This window comes from Chelonoidis abingdonii, chromosome 8, assembly GCF_003597395.2.
Source record: "Chelonoidis abingdonii isolate Lonesome George chromosome 8, CheloAbing_2.0, whole genome shotgun sequence".
NCBI classification, from domain to species: domain Eukaryota; kingdom Metazoa; phylum Chordata; order Testudines; family Testudinidae; genus Chelonoidis; species Chelonoidis abingdonii.
The window spans coordinates 87,202,696-87,221,656 of NC_133776.1; the positions used below are offsets into that span (position 1 = coordinate 87,202,696).

General features: G+C 40.0%; 1 protein-coding gene across 3 annotated transcripts in view; it reads right to left on the reverse strand.

The window, feature by feature from the left end:
* Positions 1–18,961, reverse strand: part of PAK3 (p21 (RAC1) activated kinase 3) — a 198,712-nt gene that overhangs the window by 25,647 nt on the left and 154,104 nt on the right. For 2 of the 3 annotated variants that reach the window (XM_032766971.2, XM_032766970.2), the window contains exons 3-8: positions 13,029–13,129; positions 9,339–9,383; positions 8,056–8,209; positions 6,431–6,468; positions 3,833–3,964; positions 1,268–1,430 (exon numbers count right to left, since the gene is read on the reverse strand). In XM_032766971.2, the coding sequence (XP_032622862.1) occupies positions 1,268–1,430; positions 3,833–3,964; positions 6,431–6,468; positions 8,056–8,209; positions 9,339–9,383; positions 13,029–13,129 (633 nt within the window). The remainder of the gene's footprint in view (positions 1–1,267; positions 1,431–3,832; positions 3,965–6,430; positions 6,469–8,055; positions 8,210–9,338; positions 9,384–13,028; positions 13,130–18,961) is intronic. The other variant, XM_032766973.2, reaches the window with a different exon arrangement.

The window sequence follows — 18,961 nt, forward strand, 5'->3', positions numbered from 1 at the left end:
GTTGGAAGATCTCCAAGGAATACTTAGATGCTACAGGAAATAGTAGTGGGTATTCCATGAGCAGCACTGTAATGCAGACCCCTGCAACCTGACTGCACCCAGATACACGTCTCAGGTCAGGTTGAGTATGAAAACGACACTCTTTGGCTCAGGTCAGGACATTTTTAATGTCTGCGTGTACAGACTTCAATTTTCTGATGCCCTCGTCCAACATCCTATTTTTGCCTCTCTTCTCCTCCTACTCCCCTCTCTCCCCTTTCCCACTCTCCTTCCCACCATTCCCGTGCTCCTCTCTCCTTCCACCCTTCTTTCTTTAGTCTCGCTCCTCTCCCTTCCCCACACCCTGTCTGAGCCTCTGGCCAGTGGCCCATAGTTCTCTGAACAAAACTAACACCCTACAAGTGCCCGGCATGAAAACAAGTCAACACTCTTGGGCTCGGGTTGAGTTCTGGTCAGGCTTTAATATTAGGCCTGAGCAGACTTCCAGTGTAGTGCTGCTCTGTATTAACAGCTGAAGCTTTCCACCCCAGAGGCTGCTGTATTTCAATGGTTGGTGCCTTGTATAGGTAGTTTTAGTTACTGGACCAAATTCAGACTTGGTATATATAAATGCCAGAGAGCACAGAACTGTAATGAAGATACAGTAATAAGGATCTCCCTTCTATACCACTAAGTCTGCAATCTGAGTTTAATAAAGGTTTATATGAAATCACAACAGAAACAATGGCTTGTAAATATGAGTATTTACATACTAGGGGCTAAGCTATAGCTTAATGAACTTAGCCATGCTGGGGCAGGAGGAGAGGTGGTGCATGGCCAAAACAGCAGTAATTGGCGGCATTATGCCATTGCAGACCCAAAATATACATAGTATCTCGAGGGGAGGGGATGCTCACCAGAAGCACTTATTACTACTGTAGAAGAGGTGTAATACGTGTTTTCTGCTCAGCCCAATGGACACCTGTTGGCAACTCAGTAAACCAAGGGTTACTAGGCAACAGTGTTCAGCTTATCCAGAAATGTTCTCTCTCTCTTTCTCTCTCTGCTGCACATGAGAAAGTACAAGCAGGCAAATCACAGCTGCCCACTGAGAAGGAAGGGATTCCCTCCACCTCTGTTTCCTGTCCATCAAGCACAATCGCTGAGTGTACAAGAAAGCCCAAGTGTCCCAGTGACACTAAAATAAGGACATTCCTTCTGCAGGCATACAGGAGGGACACATTTAGACAATGCTTTATAAAACAAGAGGTAAGGGCAGGACACTTACTCAATTTCTCTAGGATCTCTTCATCCGTCATCTTGGATTTTTTTCGTTGCCGGTCTGTGTTTCTGTACAAAGTGTTGGTGTTTGAGTTCTCAGGCTGAGGGGTCGTAGCCTCTTTAACTAGTGCTGGTGTAGCAACAGGTTCAATTACAGACCGAGTGTAGATCTGCAACAGAAAATTATTTTGGGGTCAGAAAGGTGGCTATGGAGATGGATCCCCATGAGATTTTATCTCACATATAAATTTTTATAGGGACCCTGCCAACTTAACTGTCATACTGAAAAAAAAAAATTATGTTCCTTTACTTATTATCACCAATGGCAACTTACATTAAGGTGTTTGTTTCCTTTGTGCATTTCTCAAAACAGGGACAATGAAAACTAATGAAGTTAGTTTTATCCTTATTTATAGTCAGTTTCATTTTTAGGTTCTTGGTGCTGCAATTTTGTATTTCAAACCCTGGAGGGAAACATTTACTTGCTTATAGTCTGATTAAGCTCTGAACGGTGACTGTAAAAATGACATTGTGAGACTCTGTGTCTCAGCGATTCAAATTCTCTGCTAACACATACAGCCTGGGAACAGAGAGTCAAGTTGGGCTCTTTCTGACCTGGGCTCAAACTCCAGGCAAGAAGTGCTGGGACAGCAAGAAGACAGACACTTGGGGAAGAGAAGCTGTGCCAAGTTTGGTACCAGGGTGAAAGAACGAAACTTCAAAGAGAGAACAGATACTTAAGGAGAGAGGCTAGGCCCAGATGAAACTGGGGTGAAGACAGTGTGTCTGAATTCTATTTTGAAATACTCTGTGCAGGGTTTAATAAGTTGGACTCCCAGCAGAGGAAATGTGGACATTTTAAGGGGAAACTGAGGCTGGTCTCTGCAGAGCCATGCTTGGCTAGTAGGGGGCACGACAGGGAAGGCGCATCTCTTGACAATCAGTAATAAAAAGATTTTTGGAACTCAGTTAAAACTGCTGCTGAAGATGCATGAGGCAGAGGTATATCCAGCTCATCCTCCAGAGCAGTGGTGGGCAACCTGCGGACCGTCCGGGTAATCCACTGGCGGGCCGCATGTGGCCCATGGGCCTCAAGTTGCCCACGACTGCTCCAGAGCCTGTGATGGCCCTGTAGAACAAACAGGAGTAATTAGTAACAAAAACTTATTTTAGGTCAGTTAAGTCAGAACATCTCCTGCAGAGCAGTACCCAGCACTAGCTCTGTGCCTTTGCAATAGACCTTCTATAAATTATTTCTGTTGCACAAGGGCTAAATCTAGAAATCCTTACTCAAGCAAAACTCTCATGCATTTCAAGGGAGTTTCCAAAGGAAAAATTGAGGAAGGAATTTTGTATTTGTCCAAATCCTTTAGGATTTGATCATTGGTTCTTTCCACTCATTAATGTAAATAATCTTACTATTGTAATAGAGCAAATTAATGTAAATGCAAGACAGCTACTGCTATTCAGAAAGCTGTTTGCTTTTCTTTAACAAGAAGAAAATCATCTAAAGAAAGGTAATGACGCAGACATTATTGTTTTGCTTCTGGAGCCATTTTGGTCTCATGTTACAAATAACAGCTCTGGAGAAGCCAGTCTATCAGATTGGATCTTGGAATCCCTAAAAGTATGTACTGACCTCACAGATTACAGCTCTAAAGGAAATATTAGTCTATCTAGTCCATGCGCTAGGAGTTGAAGTAAGAACATAGAAGAGTTTTGGTCTTGATGGGAGCAGTTTCCACAAAAACTCAGTAGCAGCCATGATGCAAACATCACCAAAGCCAATGTCTGCTCAACTGAATCACAATGATCAGGTTAGATTCAGCAGGAGTGGATATGGCTGATTTGGGGTGGTCTGTATTTTCATCCTCTAAAGAGTGCATTTAGACATGACAGATCCCACCGTTATAATAAAAGGCTTTATTATTTTCATGATGGGGACCACATCTTAATAGAGTCACTATCCTGCGGAATTCCCTCCTTCAATTTGTGATCTCGCAGATCACTTCTCCCATTCACAACTACAGTAGTAACTACAGCAATTGCGTGCATAGAATAGCATCATTAGGAAAACATTTCTATATTTTATCTGTCTTTAATATGACAAATACTTTGTCCTGTTAGAAGACAAGGAATCACATTGTCTATATCTGCTCTACATTTCATCTCCTCATCACATCTGTTCAGTCTCTCTCTCTCTCTCAGTAAGGAAGCAAGCAGGAGAGCTAGCACTATCATAAGTCTTCTCTCCACTGACCATGGCTAAGTCCACGTTTATATATATGTATTTTAAGTAACAAAGTATTACATATACACAAACACAATATAAAAACTGAACTCAGTTTCACAATACCTATTGGCATAATGGGAAAAGCTCAGGATTACATGAAAAGCCTCAAATCAGAATCTCCTGGCTTCTGTAGGTTCATGGGAATTAAAAGCTATAGTCAGGATTTTAACACTGAGTCTTTGCTCAAAAGGGACTCTATACACTTCCCTATTATAACAGATACATTTCTCAATTATACCATACAATGACAACAGTAACCAAAGCTGCTAGTGAACTTACTGATTTTGTATGCTCAGGTCGTGGTGCAATAATAGGTGGAGGTTCATTGTCGTCTTCTTCTTCTTCATCATCTTCATCCTCTTCTTCTGAAACTGGGGGAGCTAAAGGGGGTTCTGATGCAGTTTTTGTGCTCTGTGGACAAAAGGCAGTAGCATAACTGATTGTTCACTTATTCTTTAAAGACAGCATGGGAGACTTGTTAATAATGTACAGCATTAAACTGCTCAGACATAGCAGAGAATTTTACATTTATATATAGTTGTAGAACCCTCAGTTATTAGTTGCATATGGTGCATTCTTTTTTTATGAGTACAAATAGTCTTTGGTTAATTCATTTTAGTGTTTTTGATCTGCCTGTTATTTATTCATGGCCAGTCTTGGTACGGTACTAGCATTTGGGCTAGTGAATTGTATCCTATGCTGTATTATTAGAGGAATTAAGTTAAATAAAGGCAAATAAATCATTCATTTACATACTTAATGAAAGACTAATTCAACTGAGAACAATACCTGAACAGATGCAGGAGTTAGAAAATCACCTCTAGTTCATGGTGTATTGCTTTGGTAACATGTTTGCAGAAATGGTAACAGTTACTTAAGCTAACAAGTCTACCAGTTAGACTAATTAATGCACTTCAAATCTCAAAGGATCCTTCATTAAGTCTAACAGGAAATTCTGTATTATAGAGAAAAGCAATTCTTTTTTTTTTTATTATTTTACCCTGCAGAATATTATTTTTTTCCTGTTTAGATGCTTTTCACATTTATCTTCATCTAATGCTTAATGCTTAGTTTTTCTGCTCTTTGCCAGTTTCAGTGAATCAGTTATAAAGTTAATGGGGCTGCAACTACCACAAGCCCAGCTACTATACCTAAAATGTGGACTAATGACTCGAATTGCCAGAAGAAGAATAAACTGGGGGAAAAAAGTCCAATCAAACATTTACCAAATGGTGAAAGGAATTTTATAGGGGGGTTAAGAGAAAGAACACAAAGAAGAACATGGTTATCAAAGCAGGATCTTAAGCTGATTGGGGACACTTGTTCTAAATAATCAGGTCTCTCACATAACCTGTGAGATGGCCATTTCTCTTCAGTACAGTATCTGGTATCAGTGTTAGAAGGGACAGAAATAATTTTATGGATCATCCAGTCTAAACCCCTATAGTTTGCAGAACAGTTCACTACACCATTCCTACCACTGCCTTAATTAATTTGTCCTTAAATATATATACAGTGATACTGCATCTTCCTTTAGAATCTATTCCACTGCACAACTGATTTTACTGAAAATGGTGACTTGTAAAAGAAGTTACTAAAGTGTCAAAACTTTAGAATTATAAGCTGCATAACCCAGCTACCAGGTCAGAGGAGCATTCACCATATTCTATATGATATCATGCAACTTTGCCAGAGCTTGGAGCTGTCTTAGTGTAGGTGGTAAAGAGTATATTTTATTCTGTAGCATATCATATGACTGTAAGGTTTCCTGTTTAATATTCATATTTTACACACTTACACGTTTTTGAAAAAAAAATCATGCAATAAAATAATCTCACTGCTATGATGCCAGACCACAACAAACCATTTCCATACCCTAGAAGGGTTCCATGGATGATGTGACAACACTAGAATTGTGAAGCTAAACTATATACAATACTAGACTTGTATTACTGGGTGAAATTCAGTTAGTAGGAGCTGAATGATTTCTTTGTACTGCAATAGAGCTCCCACCTTCCCTCTTATATAAGATTCCTGTTGAATCTCTTGAATAGGCTATTGTCGTGTAGGAGCTTGTATCTTGCTACTGGTTATATCCCATAGGATGAGATACAGTGATAGTTCTTAAGGACGCCATAACCACTGGTAGGAACCACTTTGAAGGCCATACTGACTATATTCCTATGTGATTGCAGTATTCTTCCAGAAATGTATTTTATTATGGATAATGGATTTGGCTTTAGTTAAAAACCTTAACTGTGAAATTGAGTCACTGAATTTAAAATAAAGGCCAAATCCCTAATTAATGATTGATATTTAATGCAATAATGTTAATACTGATAAACTCAGTCAATATTAAAATGGAGGTCATAAATATATCTCTAGGATTTCCACAGTAATTCAGCATTAGTTATAATGGACCAATGTTTAAAACATTCTTACAAATTCTTTCAGTGAGTTTTGAACAATTTCTAACCTTATTTATGTTCAGTCATATATCTAATTAAATCACAGAAGTAGAAAAGCAAAAAAATTTAGTAGAGATTTTATTTTAAGATGGAAAAAACGACACTGAAGTGTAGTTAGAGAGCCTGGAATAACAACACTGTGCTAAAGAATATAAATCATAAAGGGCCAGGAACAGTAAGCAATTCCTCCTCAACAAACCCAGACGTTAATCTGTCTGTCAGGTATTAAACAGAAAATTAAAAATAGCCAGCGGAATCTAAATACCACTGCTTGCAAAGCTGTTGTGTCTGACTTCTTTCAGCAGAGGAGACTAATATTCTGAATACAGAAAATTCAGAGTTTATGGCTTACTCCACCACACTTACCCAAACACCATAAATGAAATTGCTGTTATTTTTTTACACTCACCGAAGGATGGGCTGCTATGTATCCATGGGCGCTCTTATCTGAAAGGTGCAAAGGAAGATTAGCTAGATACTTTTCATAACAAAGCTTGTTCTGAGGAATCCAGCAAAACAAGTTCATCCAAAACTCGCCAGATTTCATTCACAACACCCCTTTGGCAAAACCAGTTACTTTATAAAGATGACAGCAAGATGGTGGAAAGATCTGGGCTATTTCTTTACTACAATGTCTACATTTTACTTTAGTGTCTGTTTTCCATGTTTCACTCTACCCCTCTCATTTGGGATAGTAAAGAGAAGTGGTCCAGCACACGCCCTTCACCAATAGTGAACGCAGTTAGAAGTCAGGCTTATAATAAAGTCACTTGCATAAAAAGATTGCAAATACATGCATTTTTCTTTCTAGTGGGGTCAAAACCTTCCTATAGAAAAGGTTCAGTATAACCCCCCTCATATTGTTCTATTATTATGAAGCCACAAGAGCAATTCCATAAGCACGTCAGTCAGTTTTCCTTCTAAAGCGGATCACCATCCCTCTAGCTTTTGCAAACACACACACATGCACAAAACTCCTACAAGCCTGAAATTTTGCATGTTTGATATCTTATCCCAGAGTTAATTATTATTTTAGTGGGGGTAAATTTAAGGTTAGTCAGGCAATCAATTTTTGAATTACGGGTCTCAGTTGCGCCACCAGGTTCAAGGAAGTCACTGTCTCCACTGGCACTGATGGCGGCATTTTTATTAGCTCTATCAGATGAACAACTTCAGGTCAAGAAAGTTACAGATGTTGCTCACATGCTGCTGGGTTTGAATGCCACATTAGCAGAAATAATAGCTATGTCTTTACAAACTTAACTGTATCATAACATTTTCGTGTAGGAATCAGCTCAATAATTAGGAGAGTCATGATACAGAAAAGAACACATCGTTACTAAAGCCATACACACTCTACTCTGTCTGAAGCCTCAGCTTCCTTGGTAGATATGATTTATTACCAGGCAACAGGGTTCCTTAAGCTAACAAGGACAAAAAAAACCAGAACACACTGAAAAAAATATAAACTAAAATTAGGAATTATTCTCCTTGAAAACATTTTCTCAATGCTGCTTAGTGACCTTGCAGAATGCACAGAAAACCTAGAAAAAGTGACAGCAGGGTCACATTTGGAGGCTTCCAAATTATGGCGCCTCAGCTGCAATGAAATCCCCCGAATGAAGATGTTGTAGCCTCTAGAAGTACCTCCTTCTCTTTGATCCTTCATCCAGATTCCTAGGAAGACTCCATGACAGCAGAAATGTTGTATACATTTCATACATTTATGCATAGCACCCACCTCCTGAGCAGACCACCAGTTATTTGTGGCTTCAGAATGAAAGAGACAGTGACTGTTTCACTCAATCCTCTTATTTAATTTTCAGAACAAAGTAACAAAAAAAACCAGATTATCCAATTGCTCTTCCACATTTGCAACTGCATCTTTGGGAGGAAGCAGCATTCAACTCCAGGATATTAGATCTTTCCTTGTCACTGGAATGTCTTTCTGGTCACTTTGCACTTCAAAGACACTCGTTTTACTTTTGAAGCAGTTTGGCTTTCAGTTTCTTGCACAGCGTGGCTTCAACTTACCTCCTGAAGTAAAGCTCATGTATTTCTGGTTGTTAACTGTCTCTTTGGAATCGTAGAATTTGAGAACATCTAAAACAGCTTGTGGATTCTTCTTTTGCTCTAGTTTTGTTATATTGGAGGTCTGTAACAGCCTGGCCCACTGCTCTGGAATTCCCTGTGGATGTCAAGTAGAAAGAATGCTGATTTAGGAAATTCAGGAGCCACAGCCAGCATAGTTCCTTACCAAGAATCCCATGCTACCTGTAAGATTACTTTCAGAAATTTTAATTGATGCCTTACATTTAAAATAAGAAACTGACACAGTAGATGTAATCATTCTCTTCTCTATCAAAATACAGAGCTAAAACCAGGATCCAACTTTTAAAAAAGAAAAGAAAGTTATGACTGACAGGGAAAAACGTGCATGAAACTCATCTTTAAATCAACTCTGCTCTTCCATGGAATAATGAGTTAAGTTCTCCTGGTGATTAAGTGCAGACATAACAAGACTACTCTCTATTTGTGGACAACACAGTGTATTTTAGGAGCTTTACACTGGATTTTCAATGCTTAAAAATGGAAATATATAGTTGCTATTCTAATTAAAAGATAAACCCCCTCCCTGATACTGTCAAATAAATGTATGTCTAGATCAGGGGAATATTGCTTCTGGTTTGGAGAAGGGGGCAACAATTTGGACTGAAATGTAAAAATTCTAACACTGAGTTGTAACACAGCTGCTGCTGCTAAGGAAGTCTCTTTTCAGCGCCCTTAGCTCTCTACGCTTGTTATTAACAATTTATAGGAAGTAGGAACTCAGAAAACAGGCTGCAAGTGCCAAAGCTAGCATGAGTTTTCAATCATCTTAGGAGGTAGGGTAACATTTGAAAATTGATCCAATCTTGGAAAGCTGCAAATTTCCATTGGAATATTATTATTGACAAATTGCTTTAAACATCCAGTATAATTTCCTAAGTTTCAGAACCTACAATTTTCCCCTTTTACCACACAGCCAACATGTAGCAGCGAATTAGAGGAGCTACTGAATAAAGACTATACCTGAGGTGCATCTAAGCGTAACCTTGGTGCCACCCCGCTCTAGATATACATTTTACATGGCTTCTGCCTACGAAGTTCTCTGCAAATCAATGTGTGACATGGGCCTCCAGAGTTTGGGATTAATGACAAAAATGTGGGATAAGCCAAGCAACAAATCTACTGCACACACATGAACCTGCTGCTGCAGTGCTATGACATCTCAAAGAAGCACTTTGATGCAAGCTTCTTTTGGGCCTGTGACGCACCTCTGGGAGCTTCCCTGTGCACATCTGTGAGCCATAGAGATCTGGCTGTAATGGACGTAAATAAAGAAAGAAAAGAAAGTTAAAACAGAATGTGGGACAACTTAGAAGGTGGTAAGGAGGTGAAACCAATGGGCCGAAATGGGGAAAATCCCATTTAAAGTGGGAGAATTATGAGGTAAGTACCAAATAGATTAGTTGCTAGACAGGCTACAGGAAGACAGACTTAGGAAAAACAGAAAAATCACAATTGTTCCAAAGTTTGGAAGCATCATCCCTCTTTTTACCCATTTTTTTCTCCCTTACAAAAATATATTACTGAGGATTCACAGCAAGTGACTTTTTAAAACTAGTTTAGCAATTTTTAACAGTTGTATGCAACTTTTTCCATTGCTTTTCCAGTCCTGACATCATAACTGGCCAGTGCACAAAGAACAAAGTGCAACTGAGAGAGTAGCTGTCGAATTATTAGAAGGTCAAGCATTGCTGTAATACAAGTAATGTACGTGTCAGAGTGAAAAGCCTAGCAAACTTTAGACAGACATTTGTTTAGGTCACTAATGTGCAAATTCTTTGGATCTAAAGCCATGATTTCCTCCAACTGGCTAAATCTTCATCAAGAATCTTTAAAAATTTGGTGTGTGGCCAGCTTTTATTCCAGATTGGGGTCAGGAAACTATTTCACTACAAGACATGCCTTACAAAATTCACTTTAAAAAACAAAACCAAACCAAAAAGCTACAAATCCGGAGCCGTCCTCCCCTCAAAATAAATGCAAAAGCTTCTTCAAAATAAATAAATATAAAGCTAAAGAAGCATGCTTCCACCCAACAGTTTCCAGCCAATTTCATTTGGTGCTTTGTGCCCTAATTCCTAGCAATCATGGTTGCTCCAAGCACAATGAAATGGAGTTTTAACATGCATACATGAGTAACAACATAGCTTGATGCTAAAACCGTATAGCCAAAACTCAGGATCCCATGCAGGTGTTCCTGATTCCAATTCTAGATGCAACAAATAGCAGTCAGGTAATACATCCAGGAGGGTGATTAACATTGGGCGTTAGAAATTTTTCTATGCATTGCACGTAACCAATAAAGCAGACATGGCTGGCATGACAACCACTGTAATCGCTTGAAATTTAAAATATTTTCACATTCCCATGGCACTTCCAAACTTTTGAGAGAGACAGACAGTGCGATCACTAAACACTGGGGATTTTTTTAAAAAAGTTGTGCAGCTAATGGTAGTCCCTTCAGCAAAATTTACTTACCATGTGACTATTTGGCTGACACAAGACTTGTGTCCAGATTGGGAAAAATCAGGGAAGCCAAATGTAACACAATACTGATATCTGGAGACTGGAATTAGCTCGTGGCTAGGGAGCAAACTGTGGTCCTTAATGGAGCAATATTTCCTTTGACTTGAATGGACTTTTTGCTGTATTAAGTACTGCAGGACTAGGCCTATACCAACAAGCCTCATCATCACCAGGCTGTTCTGGAGGGGTGGGATAAGTATATTCTGATGGTGCAGCCATCTCTTTATGGCAGCAGCCCACTGAATTAACCTCTGCACTCTCATGCTTCAAGAGCAAGTATGTGTCATTGTAGAAATAACTATCCAACAAAGCGTGGCTGGACAACAGGAAGCTAGTGGCCATAATTTAAAAGACGAAAAGAGTAACTGAAAATAAATCATTGCTATAGAAGTGGGTCTGTGCACTTTTAGTCCAGAACAGGTGTTGCTTTCTATAAGAGGCCAGGGCCTGTGCTAATGGACTGCTGATGGCATTAGATGTTACAATAAGAAGTCTGACGCTGCAGACCTACTGTTTGACACAATGGATGCTGGCAGCAATATTAAAACTGATCCAAATGCTGATCTGTGAAGTGGAGGCAGAGGGTTCCTCAAACCCGAAATCTTATTTTTGTTGTTGTTCCACTTCTTTTTGTTCCAGCTGACAAGGAAGTGAAAATGGCTAGGATTATTGTCTACTGGTGCACCAGGGAAGATAATTGTGAGCACGGGGAATGAGCACGGGGAATGAGAGAAAGAGAGAAGACTGAGGAGTACAGAATACAGAAAAAGGAAAGAAATAACAGAACAGTAACTGGGAGAACATTGAAAAATGGGATCAGAGAAAAGAAGAGAGAACACAAAAGAAGACGAAGGAATAGGATAGAAAAGGTGGAAGAGAAAGAGATGGAAAATGTAAACACAAAAGGAGGAAAATAAAAAACGTGACAGAATGTAATGTGGAACTGAGAAATGGCAGCAAAGATTAAAGTTATCTGTGAAGTAGTTACAGAGAGAGACAGAATGGGAGCGAGAAACAATAAAATGTAGAGCGAATACCAGAAAATTGTTCTGAAATTGATATACTTGTTGCATTTTTCTAAGGGCAGAAGACCAAATCTGGAGGTCTAAACTCAATCTCTACTCAGGCCTTACTTAGGGAAAATTCCCAGTGAAGTTAATCAGTTTTGCCTGAATAAGAACCTCAGGATCTGGCCAGGAATATTTTTTTAAAGTACATATTTAGAAGTCATGTCTAGTCCTTAAAATCTAATATAAATCTGAGTGTAACATTTTCAAATGACTAAAAGCTCTTAAATTCTAGTTCTCTTCTAAAGAGGTGATGCCACCACACAGCTTTAATTTTATATGTATTAATTGATTTTATTTATTTATTTAGGAAGCAGGAATGTTCTAGTTTTCTGAAACACATTAAAGAAACAGAAGAAGCAACCAAAACAAAAATCACAGAAGAATTACATTTGGTGCCCAGATTTTGGAAGCTGGTGCCACATTGGCCAGCAAGCCACAAAATGATTTGTCCCATCCTCCCTGTTTTACTTATGCCGCCAATCAACACTAGCCCTTCCTACCATTCAGCACGTTTTTACAGCATAGTCTGATCCATCAGCTCATTGCGTATTGAAGGTATGGAAAATCACTAGTACTGCTAGGCTGGGAAAAAGTAAGAATAAACTGACTATCATGTTAGGTTTACTAATTAATGATTCCAACACCTAACTAGTGACTCAATCCAAAGTCCAGTGAAGCCTGCCATTGGCTTCAGTCAGCTTTAGATCAGACTCATTTCCCCCATTACTTGAGCTGAAACACACTGCATTAACTCTTCCCACTAATCTTACGTAGCAAAGTTGACTATTCCATTACTACCCTGCTCAAGCTAAAAGCATGCCTGATTACCTAGTCTCTGGACAGGGAATACCTCGGAGGTTGTTTATTGAAACAAAATGATCAGACTTCCACAATGCCTGTTCTGCAGCTTTCTGCCGATGTTTATAGGCCAGTTAGACTATGCCCCTTAGGGCCAGCTGTCCAGACATGTGTGCGCGTGCACGCTTTCCTTATGTCTTTCCAAAGAGAGTGAACTCTAGCCCCAAAACAGCTTACAAGACTTATCCAGGCAGGCACCTGGGTTCTCCTAGTTTTCATTTTCCACAGGCACTCTGCTGTTAATCCGAGGGAAGGTGGGGGGAGGAGAGGCGGGAGGGGAAGCAGCCGCAATCAGAGGTAAAGTACTGAAAATATCCAAAACCAACAAGTCTGTTTTTTCTCAGCTTGACTGCTGTCATCACCTGAAGTTTCCGGCTGCAAAAAACTATTTCACCGTCAAGGAACTGGGAGACTTAACAAAGGTACAATATGTAGGTTACTTACAGTGAATTCCCCGGTGACTGCATCAAACCCCACATGAATCGTATGTTCAAAATCTGAAGGAAGAGAGATCTCAGGACGCTCTTTCTCTTTCTTCTTATTGGCTAGAGGCAAAAATGTTAACATGCACTTATTTTCTGCAGTTTTTTCATTCACAAGTTTTTACAATCAGGTTCAGTCAAAGTAACCATTTTAAATTGGGAAACAATTAATTCAAAGGGAATCTTATCCGCTACATAGACCCAGGTTAATGAAGTGCCAACGTAATGTATACCCCTTTTTCAATGTGGCCCATGAGACTGTATTTGATTTTCTTCACATGACCAAATCCAGATTGCAGCTACCAAGAGTTACGCAAGGAATCCACTTTAAACAATTGTAAAAGCCTTCTTAGGCATCTATAAAAAGGAATCAGGTAGGTAAGTTATTTCCACCATCATTTCGCTTTTTAATCAAGCCTTCATATCCAGCAGCTAATACTTGATTTATTTTTTCAAAACTCTGAAGTTTGTCCTAACAGATTTTGGTATTTCTTGTGGAAGAAGCTTGATTTGGGGGGGTAAAAAAATCGATAAAAGTTGTATTTGCATTTCCTCTCCCTCCTGTTATAGCCCTTTGGTAAAGTATCGTATCTAATGGCTGTCCATTCCCAGCACTCTGCTCCACTGAAGAACTGAATGGCAGCACATCCACAACCAGTTTTACTAAGTATTCAACTGACAGTAACAAAATTTTGGTCCCTGGCTTATGACCAAATCAAGGTACTTCAGGAGCACTCACCTTGGCAGAGTTTTTGAGATACTATGAATGACAACCCTTTATAAGACAAAAGGTACCTCCACTAACACATCGAATTAGGAGTCACGGTGAAATAACTGTATTCATGCAACAAATTTTGTTTAGGTTACAAAAACATCTGGGGAAACCTATCCAAATCCAGGCAGAACCCTAGTTAAAATATCAAATATAAGCTTATGAATATATCTAACTGTAGAATATATTTACATGAACTCCCAAATATGTCTCTAAAGACTACATATAATTCATAAACTGTGTTTAAACAGCACGGGTTCACTGACAGTACAAGCTGAAGTATTTGGTTCCTTTGGAGAATCATCATACTTTACAAACAGAAACCATACAGGTAGATAGTATAGGAAATTGCTATTTGCAGGTTCTTCTTTTATCCTAATGTGGTACACAGTGCTGTTGAAGGGAGCAACTTTGGAACAGCTTTGCCACTTCAGTTGAAATAGACTGTGCTACAAAGGGGACTAGAATGTATTCGAATTTCTATCTGCCATGTGTTTTAGTGACTAATCCCAATTCGAGAAAGAAGATGTTAATAAAATGTTTATGTAGAATGCACATTGCATCATCTCTAGTGCTTTAAATTGAAAATTTCTGCAATATATCTTTGAAGTCAGCTATTCCTTTCCTCCCTTCCCATCAGTCTAACACAAATATTTAGGGAACCAATTTACAAATTCTCAGCACGTTCCTAGACTGACTGGCTCTGCAAATCTGATATGATGCCACACTAACCATCACAAGGTCTCCAGAGATATATGGGGCCATGATTTGGGTCTTTAGGTGTTGCTGTAATACAACTTAATAAATAACATGGCAGCTGCAGGCTAAAGGGAGATCTGATATAAAGCACTGGTTTGGGGGGTGGGAGGGAGCTTTCACCAAAGGTGTGGGAGTCATGCTGTGAATCTGCATGGTTGGTCAGCAACATGCATGAGTTTAGAAAGAGAGCAAGAAGTGATTGTGCATTCCCTCCATTTATCCCTCACACTCCCTGGGTGCATTATTAAGGATAGCCAAGTTGTACAGAAAAAGTTGTATGGCAGCAATTTTGTTGACTTATTTCCACAAGCAAGTTTCCTGTTCCACTGAGAGCGAGCGGTGGGGAACTGAGTGAATGGGGTCTTTGTTCTATAAATATTCACATTTTGCACTTTTACTTGCATCTAAGCCAAGTCAGACTTCTACCTTAAAACTAAGCTAGCGGCTTTTTACTTTGCCTTTCCTGATGAGTGCCAGCATTGCGTCTGCCAATTGATGGCATTAGTGAATTCTCTCATCTGGTACCTGAGCTTACTGTGTGTGCATGCACCCTGCACCATACCATAGTCAAGACACAAGGTCCCTCTTGGTATGCAGGCAAACCAATATGAGCTGTGCTAATCTCATTTCAGAAGGAAATGTTTCTTTCCCTGTTTGACTTTAATGCCACTTTACACATCCAGTTAATTGGCAGAGAAATGTCAACTTTCCCCAACGTTAGTGCACACTGCCCTTCGTACTGACAGTATAGGGTATTCTGAATTTTTTATTCCCATGTCCATGGTGTTGCATTTATCCCAATTAAATAATTACCTACTGCATTTCTGCCCAAGATCCTAACCTCTACACAATGTTAACTGATAATTTATTTTCCTTTAGCACTTGGAAGAGACAATGGTAATATAGTACATCAGAATGCAAGGGGTTTTCCTTTCATCTATAAGGAGTTGTTACTTTAATTTTCAGTAATAAGAGGTCATATCCTTTCAGTGTATGTAACCTTTTATTGTATATAACAAAATTGGCTTTTCCAAGCTTGCCATTTCCAAGTGATTGCAGCAAAAATTGGATTTAAAGGGTAATCAAGTTCAGTTTAAAGGAACAGTCAAATCTGTAAGTGAAATTAGGTGATATATAGTATGTTCTATCAAAAATTGGAACTTGTTATCCTTTACAGGATGCTCATTCCTGGTGACAAGCATTATAGATCACTTCAGGAGACTTGGCATGCATGCATGGCATACCTCTGCTTAAAGACTGCATTCAAAACACTGATACCATGGAAATTAAATAAGGAATTAGATGTCTATATTTAACCCCACTGTCTAAACATTTTGACACTTTTCTATGCCCTGCAACCCAAATCACATACATTCTATGTGAAGTGGTGAAATATAATGTGATGGACTGACTCCTCTGCAAGAATATCTGTAATTCTTGCTTGCTTATGTTACAAATGATCTCCAATAAATTGGCCAATATAAACACAGCTGTCAAAGCCTGGGAAATGTGAAATCACCCACCACATCTGCAACAATTATTACAGATCAAAAGATGACAAGGAAATAGTGTTCTGTCTGGTTTCTCCCAGTCCCACTATTATTATGCTAAAAAAGCATCTCTTTGCCAGTAAACTGTGACTCAGCTTAGTGGTGACTTTTTCTTTTCTCTTGTAAGGGAAAGACTAGCTTGCCCTCTTTTCACCTGCTCATTTTCATTGTTTAATTCCCTTCTATCCCCGTTTCATTCTGTTCTTTTCTCTGGGTCCTTTCTTTTCTTCACCCTCTTATTGACTTACTCAAATCATTCCTCCTTCTCCCTTCTTTTCTACCCCAGCATCCCCATTCTTTTTTTCTCCTCCTTTTCCCCTTATCCTGTCACATTTGTTCTTCCTCCGTTTTCTTATTTTTTATGTATCTGAGGAAACTTAGCTACGAAAGGCCAGATTCTACTCTCAGCTACACCAGTTTAAAACTTCATTGGGTTTAACAATGTTAATACTACTATCATTTACACCAATATAGCTGAAAAGAGAATCATATGGATACATTTTCTTTGTGATAATTTAGGTTTAATTTCCTGACATTTCCTTACTGGGCCAACACTTCCCGCTATGCGGTAGTAGTTATTTTTGCAGAGCAGCAAATGCAGGTGATTCGGTGAGAATGGAAAAGAAGGCTCTATCTACCTGACTGCAAAAACCCCAGACACCACCAAAAAATCCCACCCCACAACCCAGGCAGTTTCCTTGAATGGCTCCGCTCCCAATTTTCTTGAAGGAACAGAGCCCAGCTGGGAGAAGACACTCAGTCTCTGAATCCCCCGTAGCTACTGACTACTATCATTATTACTTAAGGAAGGTGATTAGAGTACCAGCCTGAGACTTACAAGACCTGGTTTCAATTGTCTGCTCTGCCACAGGACTTTCTGTGTGACCTTGGGCAAGTTACTTAGTCTCTCTGTGCCTTAGTTTCTCATCTGTAAAATGGCAATAGTACTTCCCTACCTCACAGAGGAATTGAGGAAACATACATTACAGATACTGTAGTGATTATGAGCATATAATTACCTAGCAGAAATTATTTGTATTGTGGTAACACCCAGGGGCTCCAGTCATGGATCAGGCCTCCCTGGACTAGGCACAGTACAAAGAGTTTAGGAACTAACTGTAAAATGAGAGATAACAGGTGGATACAACAATCAGACAGGGGAAGCACAAGGAAACAATGAGACAGTTTTGGTCAGCATGATAAGTAGCAGTCACAGCACTCCAGCTGCCTACCCATTACAAAGAAAGCAGGTTGACAAAACATTTCAAGTAGTCTAGCACTTCTCAGGATACAAATGTCCTAGTCTGTTTAAGGAGAAATATCCTATGATTCTCTCTCGCTCACTCTGTTTAAAAGGTCTGAAAGCAGGATATTATAATAAACATGTGATGCTGCAATCAGTTGCACTGGATCAAAATGGACATGTTAAAGTAACATTGTGTTTTTGTAACAAAGACTTTCAAAGCATGTCACTGTGTAAGTCTGTGAAGAATGCACAAGCCGGCTGATACCCTGACGTACAAGCCAACCATGAGATGAATCCATTTCAAGGGATTTGGCACATCCTGAGTATCAAAGTTAAATATTCTTACTATTTCACACAACAAAATTAAAATACAAAATCCTAGTCACTTCACTCCTAGTCACACCTGTAGTGATGAAATCTAAATGACTGCTAAATTGATTCTGATCTTCTATACGAGAAGAAAATTAACTTTTTTTTGCTGTTGCAGATTATTTTGGGGAAGGATTCCTTCTGGATCTCCCATTTTCTGCATCTGTTTCTCATACTACCTTATGCTGAGGAAGTTTTCCCTCAGAAGACAGTCAACACCACTCTGATGCCAGCCATTAGGGGAAGTGACCCAAGTCATTCTGTCACCCCAGGAGCTATGATGGTTTTCAATCAAGGGAGTTAAATCAAAATGTCACCTCTTCTTTTTAGTGCTGTGTTAGAGTCAGAAGAGAAAGTGGTTTAAATAATCGGGGCTGAGCCAGAACTCCAAAGTCTAAGTGGGATACACACAGGGGCCAACAGACCATCCTCTCCAAGGAAAGAGGGAGAGAGATGGACACAGAAAACTGCAGCAGGGTAAAGGGCAACTTGTAAATAGCATGAGGGAGAACACTTCTCTTGCTGCAGAGGTCCTCCTGGAGTATTGTCTTCCCTTCCAAGATCTCCTTTCCCCTGTTCCTCCCCTTCACCTCCGAGGCTGCTGCTTTCAATTCCACCTGCACAGCCACTCTACAGTGGCTACATCCTCCGCTTCAGTTCGGCTGGGGCTTCCCTCACCCTGGCTTTGGCCTCTTATGTAACAGGCAGCAAGCTGCTTCCCATGCACTGCGCTGCACTCTGAGCCCCTAGGCAGCAGTGGCTGGGAAGAGAGTGCTGCGCGCTGGTGGGAAAATGCCTGCACAGGACATCTCTGGCTGTCCAGGCAATAGGGGTTGGGGCAGGGAGGTGCCATGGTCCGCAGACCCTAGGACTGCACAGCAGTGACAGGCCCTATGGCCATAGCTCAGATATCCCCACCCAGTGACTTAACCCTGACCCAATGCACATACACCCCTAACACCACCAGCCACCCCACTACCCTCGTCCCACAGCACATACACCCAGACACTTCCCATTACACCTTCCCCATTGCACATACACCCCTAACACCACCAGCAGCCCCTCTACCCTCATCCCACAGCACATGTACCCAGACACTTCCCATTAAACCCTGCCCCATTGTATACACACCCCTAACACCACCAGCCACCCCACTACCCTCGTCCCACAGCACATACACCCAGACACTTCCCATTACA